Source organism: Notothenia coriiceps, unplaced genomic scaffold, assembly GCF_000735185.1.
Source record: "Notothenia coriiceps isolate Sejong01 unplaced genomic scaffold, NC01 NC01_scaffold00037244, whole genome shotgun sequence".
NCBI classification, from domain to species: Eukaryota; Metazoa; Chordata; class Actinopteri; order Perciformes; family Nototheniidae; genus Notothenia; species Notothenia coriiceps.
Genome location: NW_011369945.1, coordinates 27,134,267 through 27,151,784, shown reverse-complemented (window position 1 = coordinate 27,151,784; position 17,518 = coordinate 27,134,267). Strand labels below are relative to the sequence as shown.

At 39.3% G+C, this 17,518-nt stretch overlaps 1 protein-coding gene across 1 annotated transcript in view; it reads right to left on the bottom strand.

Annotated features, from left to right (window-relative positions):
* tnr (tenascin R (restrictin, janusin)) overlaps positions 1-17,518 on the bottom strand; it is a 191,891-nt gene that overhangs the window by 24,668 nt on the left and 149,705 nt on the right. The window contains exons 19-22 of the mRNA XM_010794446.1: positions 13,585-13,704; positions 13,105-13,248; positions 6,838-6,957; positions 4,154-4,297 (exon numbers count right to left, since the gene is read on the bottom strand). Of these exons, the coding sequence (XP_010792748.1) occupies positions 4,154-4,297; positions 6,838-6,957; positions 13,105-13,248; positions 13,585-13,704 (528 nt within the window). The remainder of the gene's footprint in view (positions 1-4,153; positions 4,298-6,837; positions 6,958-13,104; positions 13,249-13,584; positions 13,705-17,518) is intronic.

Here is a 17,518-nt window from a genome sequence, read left to right as displayed (position 1 = left end):
GCAGCTAGCGTGGACGTTAGCCCGACTCGGAGTACAAGGACCCACACCCAATTCGCGTTGATCAAACAGTGGCCTATGCAACAGAGAGATTTTATTTTTCATCAGGATATAGGAAGAATAGGAGGGATTGAGGTCAATCACTGGCACTTTTTTATTTTATTTTAAATGGTACACTACACTTTATGTTGAACTATTTATTACGTTGTTGGTGCAACTGGCACTTTATGTTGAACTGTTTATTGTTTTGGCCAAGGTTATTGAGAGAGTTGGACTGAAATTTATTAGATTTTTTAAATCAACTGTTGGTAAATCAACAAAGTCTGTTATGGCCTCTGAAGCAACAGAGAGATGTTTTCTAATAGTCAGGGTTTCCAATGTTCTGAATGTACTTGAAAGTATTGTGTTATACTTAAAAAACAAAGTGTTATAGTTTACAGAAGGTCTACCTACCTATAGGCTACCTGAATGTCTGAAATGTACTGTATTCCTAAATATGCTATTGCTACACTTTATGGCAAAAATTGCACTTTTCTGTTGGTCTTGGTTAAGTACATCCTTGAAAAAAATAAACAATGTTTTGTTGCTTAAGTTTATGTATTCAGTCATTATTCAATGGTATACTAAAATCCATGTGAAAAAAATTGCTTCTCTCAGGTCAAATATTTATATGTGATTAAAAATGCGATTAATTGCGATTAATTAATTACAAAGCCTGTAATTAATTAGATTAATTTTTTAATCGAGTCCCGGCCCTAATATATATATATAGGGTACATCAACATTTGTATGTGAGTCACATTGTCTGCTTACATGACAATATGTTGCTCACTGAAACAAATAAGTCGTTGGATCTAAGTGATTGAATAGTGGACTTTGGTTGCACATTAATCGTTTGCTTTGGCAGCACTCGATCCAGTTGTNATTTTGTTTTAAAAAACGGACGGATGGAAGCGTCGATAAGAGCACGGTTGTTTGCAAATTATGCAAAAAGGAATTTGCATATCACCGCAGCACATCAAGCCTCAAGTATCACCTCAATGCAAACCCTATAGCAGCTAGCGTGGAAGCTAGCGTGGACGTTAGCCCGACTCGGAGTACAAGGACCCACACCCAATTCGCGTTGATCAAACAGTGGCCTATGCAACAGAGAGATTTTATTTTTCATCAGGATATTGGAAGAATAGGAGGGATTGAGGTCAATCACTGGCACTTTTTTATTTTATTTTAAATGGTACAGTACACTTTATGTTGAACTATTTATTATGTTGTTGGTGCAACTGGCACTTTATGTTGAACTGTTTATTGTTTTGGCCAAGGTTATTGAGAGAGTTGGACTGAAATTGATTAGATTTTTTAAATCAACTGTTGGTAAATCAACAAAGTCTGTTATGGCCTCTGAAGCAACAGAGAGATGTTTTCTAATAGTCAGGGTTTCCAATGTTCTGAATGTACTTGAAAGTATTGTGTTATACTTAAAAAACAAAGTGTTATAGTTTACAGAAGGTCTACCTACCTATAGGCTACCTGAATGTCTGAAATGTACTATATTCCTAAATATGCTATTGCTACACTTTATGGCAAAAATTGCACTTTTCTGTTGGTCTTGGTTAAGTACCACCTTGAAAAAAATAAACAATGTTTTGTTGCTTAAGTTTATGTATTCAGTCATTATTCAATGGTATACTAAAATCCATGTGAAAAAAATTGCTTCTCACTGTTCTCAGGTCAAATATTTATGTGTGATTAAAAATGCGATTAATTGCGATTAATTAATTACAAAGCCCGTAATTAATTAGATTAATTTTTTTAATCGAGTCCCGGCCCTAGTATACATACATCTCAGACACATACTGCACACTGAAACCAGAGATTCCAGAATGTTACAGACAAAAATGCTGCCTAAAATGTTTTTGATTAAAAAAAGAAAACACTTGAAAATGTTGTGTAATTGTTTTGCAAATCGGTCAATAATGCTCGACACAACTACTATCTGCATGATTGCTGTTTATCATTAGCGATATCTAAGAAGATAAGAAGAACTTCGAAAATGTATACTCCACTATAAGACAAATACTTTGAAATGGCTTCTTAAGGCAAATCCTTTTACAATTATGTATGAGTCCCCTTCTTATTAAATTACTATACATGTGAATTAATTAATATTATTGTATTTTACCTTAAATGTTTCTTCAAAGCACTTGTGTGTTTTAATTTTAAAAAAATTAAATAAACTTCACTTGGCTATCTCTCATGATAGATAAACCTTTTTCAGCCACTGTCACCGGTTGCTTCTCGAGGCCGTCCATCTGAGTAATTCTTAACACTGTGGCTCAGTAGACAGACGGAGAGCGAGAGGCAGACAGAAACAGAGCAGCAGTAGCAGAGGCAGTTGACCAACCCAATCAAGGGTCTCCTCCTCGTTCACAGCCTGTTCACAATGTGACATTTTCCAGTGGAGCGGAACAGCCCTAGGAAAACAAGCTGTGTGAGCGGAACCGAAACAGGCTTTAAGATTTCAATTAGGAAGTTTAATTAACAACACTAGAAGTTTCCTGTGAAGTTGGGGTTGTCTATAAGGCGCCCCCTGTGAGACCTGTCATCATCATCTCTGCAAAGAGGAAGACTCTATTGGTGTGTGCTTGTGTGCAAGTATACTGTACACAGATGATTGTACACTGTACCCTCACAGCTTGAATGTGCACTAGAAAGATGACATTGTTAAAATACACAGTGATAATACCTTTAATGCCCAAGAGTAGCGCTTGATTAAGTTCAGGGATGATCCTTCAATGTTTATTTATTACATTTGATTTTTTAGAAAAAGACGACTAAGCATTGAATTCAATTATAAAATGTGAATGTTATAGTTTTTGAAGGTCCTATTCTAGGACCATAAGACAAGTAACACACTCAACAACTAAAATCGTTTCTTTGGCTCGATCCATAGTGCTTTGTACATCACAGCAATTTCCAAATGTCCTTTACAGTATAAGAGAGAGTCTAACGGAGGCAGAAATACATGTTTTTGTTCTCGGAACAAACAAGGTACATGACGTACTAGGCAGAGCATCTGTTTCCAAAATAGAATCACCTTAACCTGCCACAAATATTTGTTTATGTATGAGTTGTATTTATGGCAGTAACATGGCTGTATGTATGCATAATTTTCCTGAGCCCCATTTATGTTTTGAAGTCTCTGCAGCGCTGCTCTCGTGCGTTGTTTGTTTCTGCTGCAGTGCAGGACAGGTAGCTCTGGTACTCCTCGGGGGATATGGCCTCCACTGCTGACTGAAAAGTTTTTTTACTGCAAGAACTCAGAAGTTTTCAGAGGTGCAACTCAGCTAAACTGGAACAATTCCTTCACCCCTAACTTTGCTCTTGACAGATCAGCCAATAAAAGTAAATATCGTTTGAGAGAGGGGTCACCTTGAGGTGAAGTAGGCAAAGATGAAGAGCGCAAAAGTTTAATCCCCCCCAGTTTATGTTATGACCATGTCAAAGTACCTAGGTACTGACCCTGCAGCAAGGGTTACACAGGGATTAAGGATCAAAGAAGTACACACACTCGGTATGTACTGTAAACGTTTGATAATAATAACAGTACTCTATATCTTTTCAAATAATTGCTTGTACCCTTTTATCTATGGCTGCAAAATAAAATATATATGCACTTACCACGCACTGACCTTTTCATTTATATGTAAATATAAACGCAGACGTAAAACTAAGAAAATCACTTCAGAGATGAGGGGTTTTAAGATTTAACAACCATCAAGTCCGCTTTTCTACAATAGTCCTGGTGGGGAGTAACAGGTAAAGCACAGAGACACTGACTATATTTCCTTTGAAGAGAGAGAAACACATCATCAGTATTTGACTCATCCTACCTACTTTAGAAGCAGTGTGAAGCAGCCATAGTCCTTGGTCAAGGACAATGGCAGGAGAATTCCTACTTAACATACTTTTCTTTAGCAGTGAATGAAACCCAGCACCCGGAGGAGACCCACGCAAAACACAGAAAAAAGATTTTCATTCCACACAGAAAGGCTCCGGTGGGGCCTGGAGGCGCGTCCTGCTGGGATGCTTCAAAGCTAACCACAGAATCACGCACCTCCCACTGAACAGGCACCAGCTGAATAAAATGAGCACTTACGAGTTTGAAGGTTGGTGATGACGGTGCCGCTGGTGAGGGGTCCTTTGGTGGCGTACAGAGCCACAGAGTAGGTGGTGCTCGGCTTCAGATTGGACAGCTGGTGCTCCTGCTTGTTGCCTTCCACGAGGAAAGTGTCAGCTGTCACTGGAAAACATAAAAAGTTCATATGTTTACCACACTGCTCCCGTTATTATTTATCTCTGAAAAGACTGCATTCATTTGTCACTCTTTAGAAATAAGCTCCTGAGCATGTTCAAACTTAATCTCAAATTAATCCTGCACTGTTTGGCAACCTTTGGGGTGCTCTTTGAAGTTGAAGGATTTCTACACTTATTATGCTTTGAGTTGAACTTGCTTTTGGGGGCAACTCTGCATAAATAAAGCACACTATAAATATCTATTGCTTATAACATCTGACGGAATATAGAAGAAATGCAAGACTAAGAAAACACCTTCTCATCTAATTTAATATCCCAGGAATCAGTTTAAGGTATTTTCATGGCTAATATAAACCATCTAACCCATTTGAAGTTTGAATTGTGTACACATTTAAATACGGATACATTATCATTCGGTAACCACTTCACATCAATGAATCAACTGTGCAAAATTGCTGATTAAGAAAATAATTGTGTGACACGAGCAATAATTTAATTTGACTGGAAAATACATTTCATATAACTGCTGTGTTGTCAGCAGCTCACTGACAGGGGGTGCTTTACAACAGAATTTAAATTTGTAGTAATATTCCTCTTACGCCAGACTTTCTTTTACCCTAAATGTCACAGTGACAATTGTGAGGAATTAAACATGCAAATATGTCCATGCTAGAGTATGAACCTATTTTACAGAAAGTTTGACTTATTTGACTTAGAGTTTTATGAGGTTGTGCCAATAAAAATCTGTTTTGTAATGCAGGACAGTACCTGATGAAATATGAGATGTATTGACCTTGATGTGACACACTGACACTCAAGGGAATTGTCCACAACTTTATTATGGCACTGTCCTAAACCCTGGCTGGGGATGCTTTCCAACTATGTGCTCAGCATAAAGAAAGTGTCTCAGTATCTGAGATTATCTGGCTGCAGTCCAGTCAGGCAGGGTGTAACGCACAAATTGACTCAGAGAGCTGAGTTATACAGATTCCTCTGGATAACTCCAGGCTTAGACAGTCGGGTCATGTGCAAATGAGAAATATCCTCCCCATAAAATGTCATCCAGACGGCTCCTAAAAGTCAGGAGGGAAATTATAGTTATCAAGTTTTATTAAACCTTTAACAAACTATTTATTGACTCAAGGCTGTTAAAATTGAAAGATGTAATATAATTACTGATGGCTTTAGTTATGCATAAAGCAAAAAACAGAATACTGCCAGAAAATATACAAAAAGCATCATAGGAGGAAATTACATTTTAAGCATCAGTTTGCACGTACTACTTTAAAGCAGATGTGTAGTTGCCGTAAAGAAGTGGAATTCTTTGCCGGATGATTTAAAGGGCTGTAAGAACATTTTTATGTTCAAGAAAATGTATAAAGAAAGTGTAATTAGACAGTATGAAGTTGACTTTTGATTGTGTTCTGGTTTTATGTTTCAGTATTTGTCAGCAACTGTGCATGAAAGAATATTGCTTTTATTTGACTTTTTAATGGTTATTTCATTTTTTATTGTTGTTATTCTTTTGTAAGAAGGGGCAGGTAAAATAAGATTGTCTTCTCCCTACTCCTTTCCACCATGCGCTATACAAAATAAAAAACCAGTATAAGTGTACATGTTTTGTTTTAAAATAACTGCCATGTGTGGAATAAACAAATAAATAAATAAACTGGCTAGTTTGAAAAAGAAAATGACTGAGAAAATGGGGGGATGTTTGTTTAAAAATACAATTTCCTTACAATTTTTTTTCTATTCCAGTGCTCTCGCTGTGTATGTCAAGATGTTTTATCGGTGGCAGTGTTGCCTACTGTAACTTGGCAGTCATCCACATGGTTCAGGGAGCAAATTATAAACTGACTCCGAGGGGCAAAGCAATATGGCTATCTGTTACCTATCTGGATATGGCTGTCAGACAGTGAATACACGGGCTGCATCAGAAACATATGCCCTGTAAAAAGCACAATTGGTTTCAAGGCTAAGTACTTCAACCGAGCATAATGAAGTCTCTGGAGCCAAGACAAATCGATCCATATTGCCTTCAAGGATCGTACTGATCTCACTTCTTATTGGAAAAACCTTGACGGTACCTAAAATATCACCGCACGTTGCACATGAATGACCAAAAAGAAATCTGCTCATCATGCTCTGACCTTACAGCAGCTATCACTCTATTAAACTTAAAGCAAATCATTGTGCAGAGAGCTATTATCAATACTAATTTGGTACGTAGTTGTACAGTGCTTTTCACAACCGAGGTTAATAAGTACTTCACGACACAGAAACATGACACCTACAAATGGCAGCATAAGCTAAAAGGCTGATTTGTAAAATGTGATTCACAGTTTTGAACGAAGGTAGTCAAGTGACATCAAAGAAAGTGAGGCATTAAAGAGAGAAAGGTGTTGATGATTCTGTCCAAATGCTTTAATTAGTATAATTCTCGTGCTTTGATGGTGGTTAATCAAGCCGTCTTCTCCCCGTCTAATTAACAGCAAATGCCTCTTAATGGCAGTTCATATTACTCACCCTGGTTGTGTGTGAGGGTCAGCACGTAGTTGTCGACACTGGAAATGGGGGGATTCCACCTCAACAGAGCCCCTTGGGGAGTGATGTTGAGAGCTGTCAACTCAGCTGGCATGTCCATCGCTAGGATTACAACACAAATATAAGCTCAGACAAATACAACAATAACAGTATTTTCAGTCTGGCCAGTATGACAGCAATGGATCACCTTGAAGGACCCTTAAATGACAGTCTAAATGTTGGCTACATACTGTATCAGCCAAAAACATTAACAGCTTTCTTTATCAAATTAAAGAGCAAACACATTAACATTCTTACAATTCAGAAGCTGAAACCGCAGTCAAATTAAAATAAAACTTAAATTGTCTCTTTTGTCTAGCATTTGCCAGATATTTTTGAAAACTACACTGCCATAATTTTGTTCACAAACTGTGGAGCTGTGTCAGTCACTTACATACACAAAGACATTGTGATTCTGTACACAATGGGTCGAGATACAATCGTAAAAACACATGGAATGCCAATTACACCTAGACAATTCAATACAATTCAAAATGGAAAACCATTATTCGATCCACATCTTAGTTTTAATTATAGAAATTGAGAGACAGAAAAGCTTCGCATCTATTCTACACTGTTTAATGCCATTTTGATCACTGTTTCCTCAATTCATAGACACATCAAAAGAGAAATTATGCAGTCAAAAGGCTGTAGAAAGTCTGAGAAACTCTCCTGAGCCTGACGTTTCCCCAACCTTTTCCTAATTTAATTCTCAGACTGCTAGACATGGCAACATTGAGTTTGAATTTAATTATACCTTTAACCTCAGTGTTTCAACCCCATTTCTCCTAAGGCATGTTATTTCTGCGCAGTAGAGAGCATAGCAGCAGAACACACAACACCACATGTGCTCCAAAGCTCTGCCCAGATGAGGTAATTAATGTTGCCCTGCCCTCATCAGACTAAAAAAAAAATGTGTGCTCATTAGCACAACGAAGTGAGTTTGACTCTTCCTTATCTCTGCGATAGATGAACAAACCTGATTAAAATCATTACTTTAATTGCAAAAAAGGTTTAAGTGAATTTAATGGAGACCTGCCAAGTCAATTAGTTTGGCAATGGAGATGGAGTTGAGATGGCCAATAAAGAAATAAATAAACAGGTCATCCACCTTCAACAGCCTCTGTGATAATCCAATCATCACTCTCCATCTCCTGATTGCTCCGGTGGATCGCAGACTGAGCCAAATACATCACGTTCGCACTCGAGGTGCTTAAGATTCAGAAAAGGAACAAAAGGCTGCTGTGGGGCATAATGCTGCGTTGCAGTCCCATGCTGATGGGAAGCTCTGCTCAATTAAACCTCCAGAAATACAAGAAAGCCTGAGCATTGACACAATTATCCTGTAAACCTGCTGTTTCCAAACATTACATCACTGACAGCAGAGCAAATCAAATGCCAATTACACAATAAGGCAAGTACAAACTCATATGTTGTGCTTCCAAAGCTAATTGCAGTGTTTGCCTTTAAGGGGGTCAAATGGACCAAGAAGTATTTTCTATAGTGTTCTTCCCACTGGATGACATTTTAAAAACTGTAGACACAAAACATCAGGTACTGTATATACTGAAATTAATATTAACATTATGTGAGAAATGATATTGGACAAACTAGTTCAGACATACCTTTGATTTCTGTTCAATTGCTCAAAACAAATGAGTTTTGTGTTATCGTTAAATTAAACAAGTAAAAAAAATGAAGCCACTTATACATATACTTTATTCAGTGCTTTTTCCTAAAATCGGCCTCAGACAATTTGAAAACTATTCTGTATATAGACAATCTGACCGATTTAGTGATGTTTATTACTGTGATGCTTGAAATTAGTTTTCCAAAACTCTAATCATTGCATTGATAAGTGCAATAACATTTAGTGGTGAATTCTACTGTATGCGATTATCTGATGAAAGATGGTCGCATTAGACAATTGAAGCTAAAAGTATTAAATCATAACTGATCATGTTGAGAATCCCCAGTCTCCTCTTTATCTGCTAAACATTAGATCAGGATTCTCATAATGTTAAAAAGGCACAGAGTGGTTTACCCTCTCTATCAAACTAAGTGTGGAAACATCGGTTTGCAGTGCACAGCTTATTCATAAAATAAAGACTAACAACTTCGGTCCTTGATTGTAAGGGAGAGAATAGGGCACAGGAATGTTGTATTGACGTATGAATCTTTGTCGGTGTGCTATTACGTGTGAATACATCTCAGCAAAACTTCAGGACAATGTTTTACATTGAGTATTTGTGCTTTGCTGGAAAAAAAAAAACTTTAGATGTGACAGTTGACCATGAGGTCAGTCTGCTGTGTGCTGTGGCCATTATGAACCGCAGACCGCAGCAGACAGTGCAGTTAGCGAGACACATCGGACCATTTACTCCCCAGTCCATCTCTGCATCCCCTCTCATTACAATGGAAGCAGTACTGCCTCAGTGTAAAGAAAAGCATGTTATCAGTGTGAGTGTGTGTTCTCCACAACTCTCCACTGGAAGGGTGACATTTGGCAACCATTGTACCTAATGATGTTATGCTGAAAGGAGGTTGTACTGTATAAAGCTGCGTGGAACATTTTCACTGCTCTTTGTTGATTGTGAATGTATTGTATGTTGAGGAAAAAAACATTTATGTAACGCTCATTATCATAATGCTTTATTCAAAGAAATACTGAAATGACTTGTAAGCTAATGTATTACCTAACTGGTAGTCTTCAGCTGATTTGCTGGAACCTGCTGTGCCTTTGTATGAAGTTTCTTAACTATTGTGTTAACGACTGCAATAATAGCCCGCTGTATCACCTTTAATTTGTCATTATGAAGGTGTAGTCTTGCAGCTCTTACTGTAAGTAGACATGTCACGCTGAGACTGTGACTTGATGTGTAGCAGCGACAAAATGTGTTGCAGAAGATTTCACAACAAAGCCTAACAAGAAGAACAGCTCTCTGACGAGGAAAATAAAGGTTTTTGAAGATGAAAACCATGCAGTGTATCTTTGGAATAGCTCTGTCATATGATAACAAATCATTTCAAATAGAAACGCACATCCCTTATCTATCTCTTCTTGAAATATCAGATATAAATATTGTGAATAAAGAAGAGAGGACTGTAAAGGTCTGTTTCCGAACAGTTTTGAGAAAAGTGAGACTTAAGTAGGTGTCCTGGCACTTTGCTAATGAGCGCCGTTATTAGCCTTTTGTTGTACATAAACATAGTCAATTTAGTTTCAACCCTCCCAAATTCATCTGAGATTAGCAGCACCTGCTGTGTTAGCTTAATGAAATATTGCTCCCTGCTTCTTCATCCCCCCCTGACAATAATTGATTACGAAAGAGAAGTACGTGGCAATTGCAGCGTTATTCAAGTCATTACAGACTTGGCCGGGCCAAGCAGGCTTACTTTTCTAAATCCCCTGTTTATGTATTGTTGTTGAACGGCGGCATTAGAAGGTCCCTGGTTGGGCATTGTGTGATGTGAGGAAATGTGTTTTACCTTTTCTAACAAGCTTGACTTTAGAGTTATGTTCTTTGCAGTCTATTACAGCCCCAACGGCTCTGCTCATTGTAAGTACAGTGGGATTGTTAAAAAGGAAGCTGATGATAAAGAATTGCAGGGGAAGAGCCAGACATACAAGTGAAAATCAGAGAGAAAGGAATACTTTTATTTTTTTCCCACTGGAGTTTTAAACCTCGCAACTCCTGGTTAATCAGGTCTCATTTGCATTCAAACTCACCTCCTGCTCCTTTTCTCACTCCTTTGCTGGGCCCTATTTAGCTCTCCTTATTTTCCCCCGCTCACACACACACACACACACACACACACACACACACACACACACACACACACACACACACACACACACACACAGAAGATTATGCATAAAGCAGTGGCTGATTGTTTATATTAGGTTAGTGGAAGAACAGCGTCCCATATTTACTTGCATGTTTGCACGCAAGTAAATATGGGACGTTCCCTAACTTGTGATTTAGAGCTAGCTAGTAAGGAATCTGAAAAAGCCAACAAGTCTGAAAGCAAGAGAGCCTGAGAGTTCTGATCTTTAGATTTGGAAGAAATAGGTTGGGTAGACACTCGGGTAGAAAGAAGCTAAAAGGAGAGAAAGGATGAAGCAGAGAAGAAATGCAAAGAGAACAGAATAAAGGATACTGAGAGAAAGAAGAGGGTAACAATGCAGCTGGATAGAGGTGAGGAAAAAGTAGAAAGGGATAGAAAAAGGCAGGAGATAGAGGACAGTGAGCTGGAGTTGGGAGTAGGTTACCAATTACTGGGTCACGGAGTGGACAGCTTCATCTATTGCAGCTCCTCCTGCAATGTCAGTTGTACCCTTAGATTTTGTCTGACGTCTGTATATGTGCGTGTTGCTCTTTTTAGCACAGAAGTCCCAATGCGCAGCTGTTTTTGGGAAAGAACAATTGGTCCGAAGTCTAACTGAGAAAAGAGGGATTCTTCATACAGATCACACAGCAAACATTGTGTTCCTGTGTCGCTCCCTCTCCAAGAAGGGCGTTTATCAAAAAGTGGAGGGAGCCAGGAGAGTGGTTTTAAAGTAGAGACATTTCATAATGTCGATTAAGAGAACATGAGGACAGCACATCAGAAGCATATTAAGTATGACACCTGACTATTCCCTGTGTTTTTTATATTTTCTGTTGTAAATTATTGTCTTTTATTGTGATTGTAGTAATGTGTTTTTATTACATGTACAGCACTTTGGCTCGACCAAAAATCGCTTTTAAATGTGCTTTATAAATAAAACTTGATTTCATTAAAGTGTTTAGCCAAAACATTTACTCGACAGCTAAATGGGTTCATATAGCTCAAACTAAAGCATTCTAATGCAACAATCCTGCAATAAATTGTTCCTTCATTAAAGGTCCCATGTCATGCTTTTCCAGTTATTACCCATCCCCTTGTGTGTTATGAAGGTTTTTCTACATGTAAACGGTCTGCAGAGTCACAAACCCTCAAAGTACACCGTGTAGCGAGTACAACTCTAACACAGAAAAGACCTGTCTGCTGCCCCAGAACGCCTCGTTGGACATTTCTCTTTTTCTTCTTGGGTACAATGACGTGACCACACCCAAATGGTTCTCTCAGCAGCGAAACTGTGACGCGGTAGGTGGTGCTAGTGGAGCCGATGGTGCTGAGGTGCTGCAGCCCCCTCAGCACCCCCCCCTTCCCGCGTCCATTCGCGATGTCTTGCAGATCCCACGCAGCAAGCAGGAAATGAACCGAGCTCACACTCTCCGCTCCTCGCAGTAACGTCCCGCCAACACGGCACCCAGACCCCACGCAGCATTCTCATCTGTTTGTCCTTACTGGTGTCATTTTCTGGTTGCTAACGCCATTGTAACACATAATCACTGATGTTCCGCTGTAACGGTGGTAGACTCATCAGAACAGAGTGGGCGAGCTGACCAATCAGAGCACAGTGGGCTCACAGGGGAGGGGGGGGGGGGCAGGAGCTCCAACAAGCCGTTTAGGACAGAGAGTGAATACACATACTTTACAGAGATGCTGTATGAGAAACCAATGTGAGTTTGGAAAATTGGGACCTTTAAAAGTAATGTTTTTATTAAAAGAGGTGATGATTTACTTATCAGGCTGTAGTTTGTGATGCTGCTCTATTGCATACTGACTGATGTTTCTAGTATTTTATCCACCACATTTATATTTCACTCCCTGTCCATAGTAGCGAAAGTTTTAACAAAGGAATAAACCGAGAAACCCTAGAAACACTCAGCTTCCCCAGCCAACCTACGGCCAATACAACATTTATAATAAAAGCATGTTCTCCTCTCACCTGCTTCACTCCACCGCTGTGTGACTGACAGTCCCGAGGAGGAAACCAGATATTTTTGTTTTCTGTCCCTGCACTGTGCAGATGTAGCCTGCTACTGACCTCGAACATTGTTAACTACATCTCTGACTTGTTAAGCAATTTATTAATGTATGACAACAGAAAAATTACCAGTGTGAGTGACATGGACACAGCTCCACAGATTTTTCTAGTGACTAGATACTGATTGGTAAGGGCAACACAAAATAACCTCCACATCAAGAAAGAAGTCAAGCTGAATAAATGAGGGGAAAAATTGTCAATTAAGTCTGATCGTTTGTTTAATTCAGCTGCAGTTTGTTTTGTTGCATGGCTATTTGGCTCTCCTCTTAATATACAGCCATGTTTCCTCCTACCTGTGAAGACGGCGGTGCTGACGACTTTGCTCTCCTGACTCCCCTTGACAGCGCTGATGCTGATCTCGTATTCAGTCGCAGGGAACAGGCTGGACAAGGTGTAGTTGGTCACATCGCTGTCAATCACCACGCTGTCCACTCGACCTGCACAGACATCAGAACAGCCGCCGTCACTCTGATCTCAGATTTATCAGGTAAAGGGCAAGTTGTACATCACAGGGTAAATATTTAATCAATACAAACTGTTAATTAAAGATTCAGTTACATTCTACTGATAAAATGTTATCAATTAATTACAGCTACAACAGTGTGTGTAACAGTGCTCCCTTCTACAAAATATCTTACATCAGAGAGACTCTCTGCAGCACATGCCATGTTCATTTAACTGCAACACGAAAACACAGTGCTCCAGCGTGCATATTGATATAGTGAATTCCTTGTTCTTATAATACATTGAAGTGTCGTTAAAGACTGGGTTACCTCTGGCTGATTGGTAGGACAGCTTATAATATTCAAATGGCGCCATTGGTTTGATCCAAGAGATAATCACAGAGTCTTCAGTCACATCTGACATTGTCATCTCTTTTGGTGGGTCCATGCCTAGAAGGGAGATATAAGTGTTAGCATAGGATCAAAATGGTCCACAATGGATAACATGGGAGAATGTATTCTGATCCCAGAAAAGCGCATTATGTGGTATACTAGGCAAATAGGGGAATTTACATACAAATCTAAAAGATTCAGTGCCCTTGAAACCCGAGGTACTTCATAAATCCTTGCTTTGTCCATTTCTAATCTGCTCTTCATTATATTTGCACAAACAGACCTGCCCGGTCTGCAGAAGCCCAGCTTGTTCAAAATAAATAAATAAACACCATCAAAAGATATTCCAGAAGAAATCTATCTGGTAAAGAGCACAATGGGCGGCATTAGCATTGAGACTGAGCAGGGCTTACTCGGAGGAGATTTACCCCCCCAGCTGACAATTTGTTTTATGCGTCTCCTGAGACTATCGAGCTGCCATGGAAAAGGTTATGGACAAAACAATGTGAGAAAACAATTAAACTGAGGATAGGTCCTTAGCTGCTAGAGAAAGAAACGGAGGGATAAAGAAAGTTCAAAAGGGGGAAAAAGACAAAAAAACAGAAAAGGAAGAGATAAAGAGATAACGTCTATCTGTCGGTGTGGACAAGAGGAGGAACGAGCAGCACATAAAACAACAACCCCACCCCCTGCTGAAGAATAATGGCTATTATTCACAAGCAGAGGGGGCAGTTTATTACTCCTGGCTTTGAAGTCATTTGAATTCAACTTGTATGACATACACTACCTTCATTTACATATGTTTTGCATATTATTCATGCATGCATATCTTACTAATTATGTTTACTTTGGTAAAAATAACAGCTGGAAAAATAAAGAGCTTCTCGAGGTTCGGAATGGGAACAGTTACAGAACAGGTCTGTCAGTGAACTCTACTGCTATTGACCTGATCCTCCTGAAAGATCACAATTCAATTTGCACTGTAAGGACTTACAGTATGTCTTGAATGTTGCTTGATATTGTTGTATTGTTTTAAGTGTCGGACCCCAGGAAGAGTAGCTTTTGTCAAGAGCAAAAGCTAATGGGGATCCTTAATAAACATAAACATAAGCTAATACATGAATGTGGCCCTCAGGCTTAGCAACACTGAAGCACGGTTTGAACCGATAAACAGCAAAAAATATACTGAACGGGTTAGAAACTGAGGACTCCAGAACATTTGAAACGATAAAATCTAACAAAAAAAAACATTTAATCGAAAAGGAAAGCCAAAGTCTCTAATCAGTGCTCACATTGAAATGAGCAGGATCAAAGCATTACACCCATTCTGAAGACAGGTGCAAGAAATACTGTATAGCCATCTCAAAATCCCCATCCAATTTCACCCTCAGAATGTGCTTATAATCATGTGTGGGTGAGCGTAAAGAGGGAGTGCTTGTGACTGCCAAGGTATTATGTTAAACTGGCTCAGTTATCAGATGGCAGCTTGCAGGTGTCTCTGGCACTGATGCAAAGATAATATATATGTTGTTCAATGCTGACTTTTGCCTTTCCTCTAATAGTCTCAGTCCTCTCTTTTGATTTCCTTTTTGTCCTGATTTTTCTTTTCTGTTTTGCCCACTGTCTCTTTCTCAGGCAGGTCACTTCACTGACCCCCTTCTCATGTATTCTCTTTCCAAATGTGAATAGCACACTCATAATCAAAATAAATGATTCAAGAGCTCCTTCTATCAAAAAGCCAATTAGCGTGAAATGACAAGGTAATACTGTATTACGTATTGACAAAGAGAGAAAGATATGAACCATCTTTGCAGCGTGGTTTGAGGAAAAACATTTTAATAAAAAGACACAGAGAGAAATTATAGACAAAAACTAAAGAGATTAAATAAAGGGCAGACTGAATGGAAAATATTAATTTTAAATGTGCAGAAAACAGCTCAAAGCATTGGCAGACATCTTTAATTTACAGTAACAATGCCCATGTCCGCCTCCTCTCTCATTCTTCTTCTCTCTGTCCTTTACTGTTTTTTTCAGAAATGTCTCAAATATCACCAAAAGTTACGATTGCGTATGAGTTTATAAACATGACTTAGCACTTGGCTGTTGACTCAAATGTCATGTTTGTGGCAACTCTCAGCTATATGACACCGCAGGAGAATACAACTTGTATTGTTGGTACTACGTCTTACAAAGAAATAGAAAGAAAAAATCTCCCAGGCAGATCTGTAATTATTAACAATAATTCTGCTCTGGAATGAAATGCTAAAACAGCATATTTTGCAAATGCATATTTAATTTAAAATCACTTTGAATTTCCATTTTTCCATTTGTTATCCCGTTTCCTTTCCCACACTTGCAACTGTGTTCTACTAATGTTCTTCCTTGGTTACTGGTTAAAAAATACTGGAAAATACTAAAATATTATATTTTGATTATCTCTTTATCTATGAATTTGTCTTGTGAAAAAAAGGGAATTATAGCTTCTCCATTGTCTGGATTTTCTGCTTGTTTTAGTCTCAGGTGAAAGTACATTGACATTTCTATGGAGTGTTAGGCTTTGGAAAATTATTTATGAAGGACAATGTTCGCTTTTTTCTGACCTTTCATGGATCCAAAAATTGCTCAATTTGCAGATCAATCAACATGTAAAAGATTGTAAGTTGAAACCCTAAACGTGGTCTAATGTTAAAGGTCCCATGTCATGCTTTCCGGTTATTACCCGTCCCCTTGTGTGTTATGTAGCTTTTTATGCATGTAAACGGTCTGCAGAGTCACAAACCCTCAAAGTACACCCTGTAGCGATTAAATCTCTAACACAGAAAAGATCTGTCTATGCTGCCCCAAAACGCCTCGTTGGGGATTTTTCTTTTTCCATTTGTTTCTTCCGGGAACCAAGTGACGTAACGACGACCCAATGGACCAATTGGTCCAAATGGACCAATCCTGCGGAGCCGTTAAGTTACGTCCACGGAACCGTTATTTCCTCACACACACACAATCAATCTTTTCTCAGGCAGCTGCAGCTCCGCTGATTTCTCAGCCTGAGACGGTGGGACGCGGCAAGGCTGTGAGTCTGAGTGTGAGCACACACACAGACTCACAGCCAGGCTGCGGGTGTGTGTGTGTGCTCGGGCTGGTTTCAGGCTGGGTTTAGCTGTGTCTCGCTGTCTCGTCAACCCCACGCAGCAACCAGGAAACCACACCAGTAAGCCAGCTCACACTGTCCGCTCCTCGCAGCAGCGAGCCTCGCAACGTCCCGCCAACACGGCACCCAGACCCCACGCAGCATTCTCATCTATGTGTCATTTTCTGGTTGCTAACACCATTGTAACATAATCACTGATGTTCCGCTGTAACGGTGGTGGACTCATCAGAAAGGAGTGGGCGAGCTGACCAATCAGAGCACACTGGGCTCACAGGGAGGGGGGGGCAGGAGCTCCAACAAGCCGTGTAGGACAGAGAGTGAATACACATACTATACAGAGATGCTGTATGAGAAACCAATGTGAGTTTGGAAAATTGCACAATATAAATCTATTCTGGTATACCTCAACAATGGAATTATGATCAGTAGAAATGGCCATGACATGGGACCTTTAAGTACAGAGGAACAGAAAAATCTATGAATGTAAATACAAATACTCATATTATATTGAAGCAAGAATACCTAACCGCTGAAAACTGCGTCTCATTACACTCCAGCCATAAGCCTTCACTCTGCTGCTCATGTTTTATCGATGGTTGTGTGTTATCCTCTTGATTACCACTGTTGTATGGAAACCAAGCAGGCTCACCTGTATGTGAGTTGAGGCAGCTAATGGGCTCAGAGGTACGTCCCCCTGTATTGTGGATTAGAGACTGACTGGCTGTT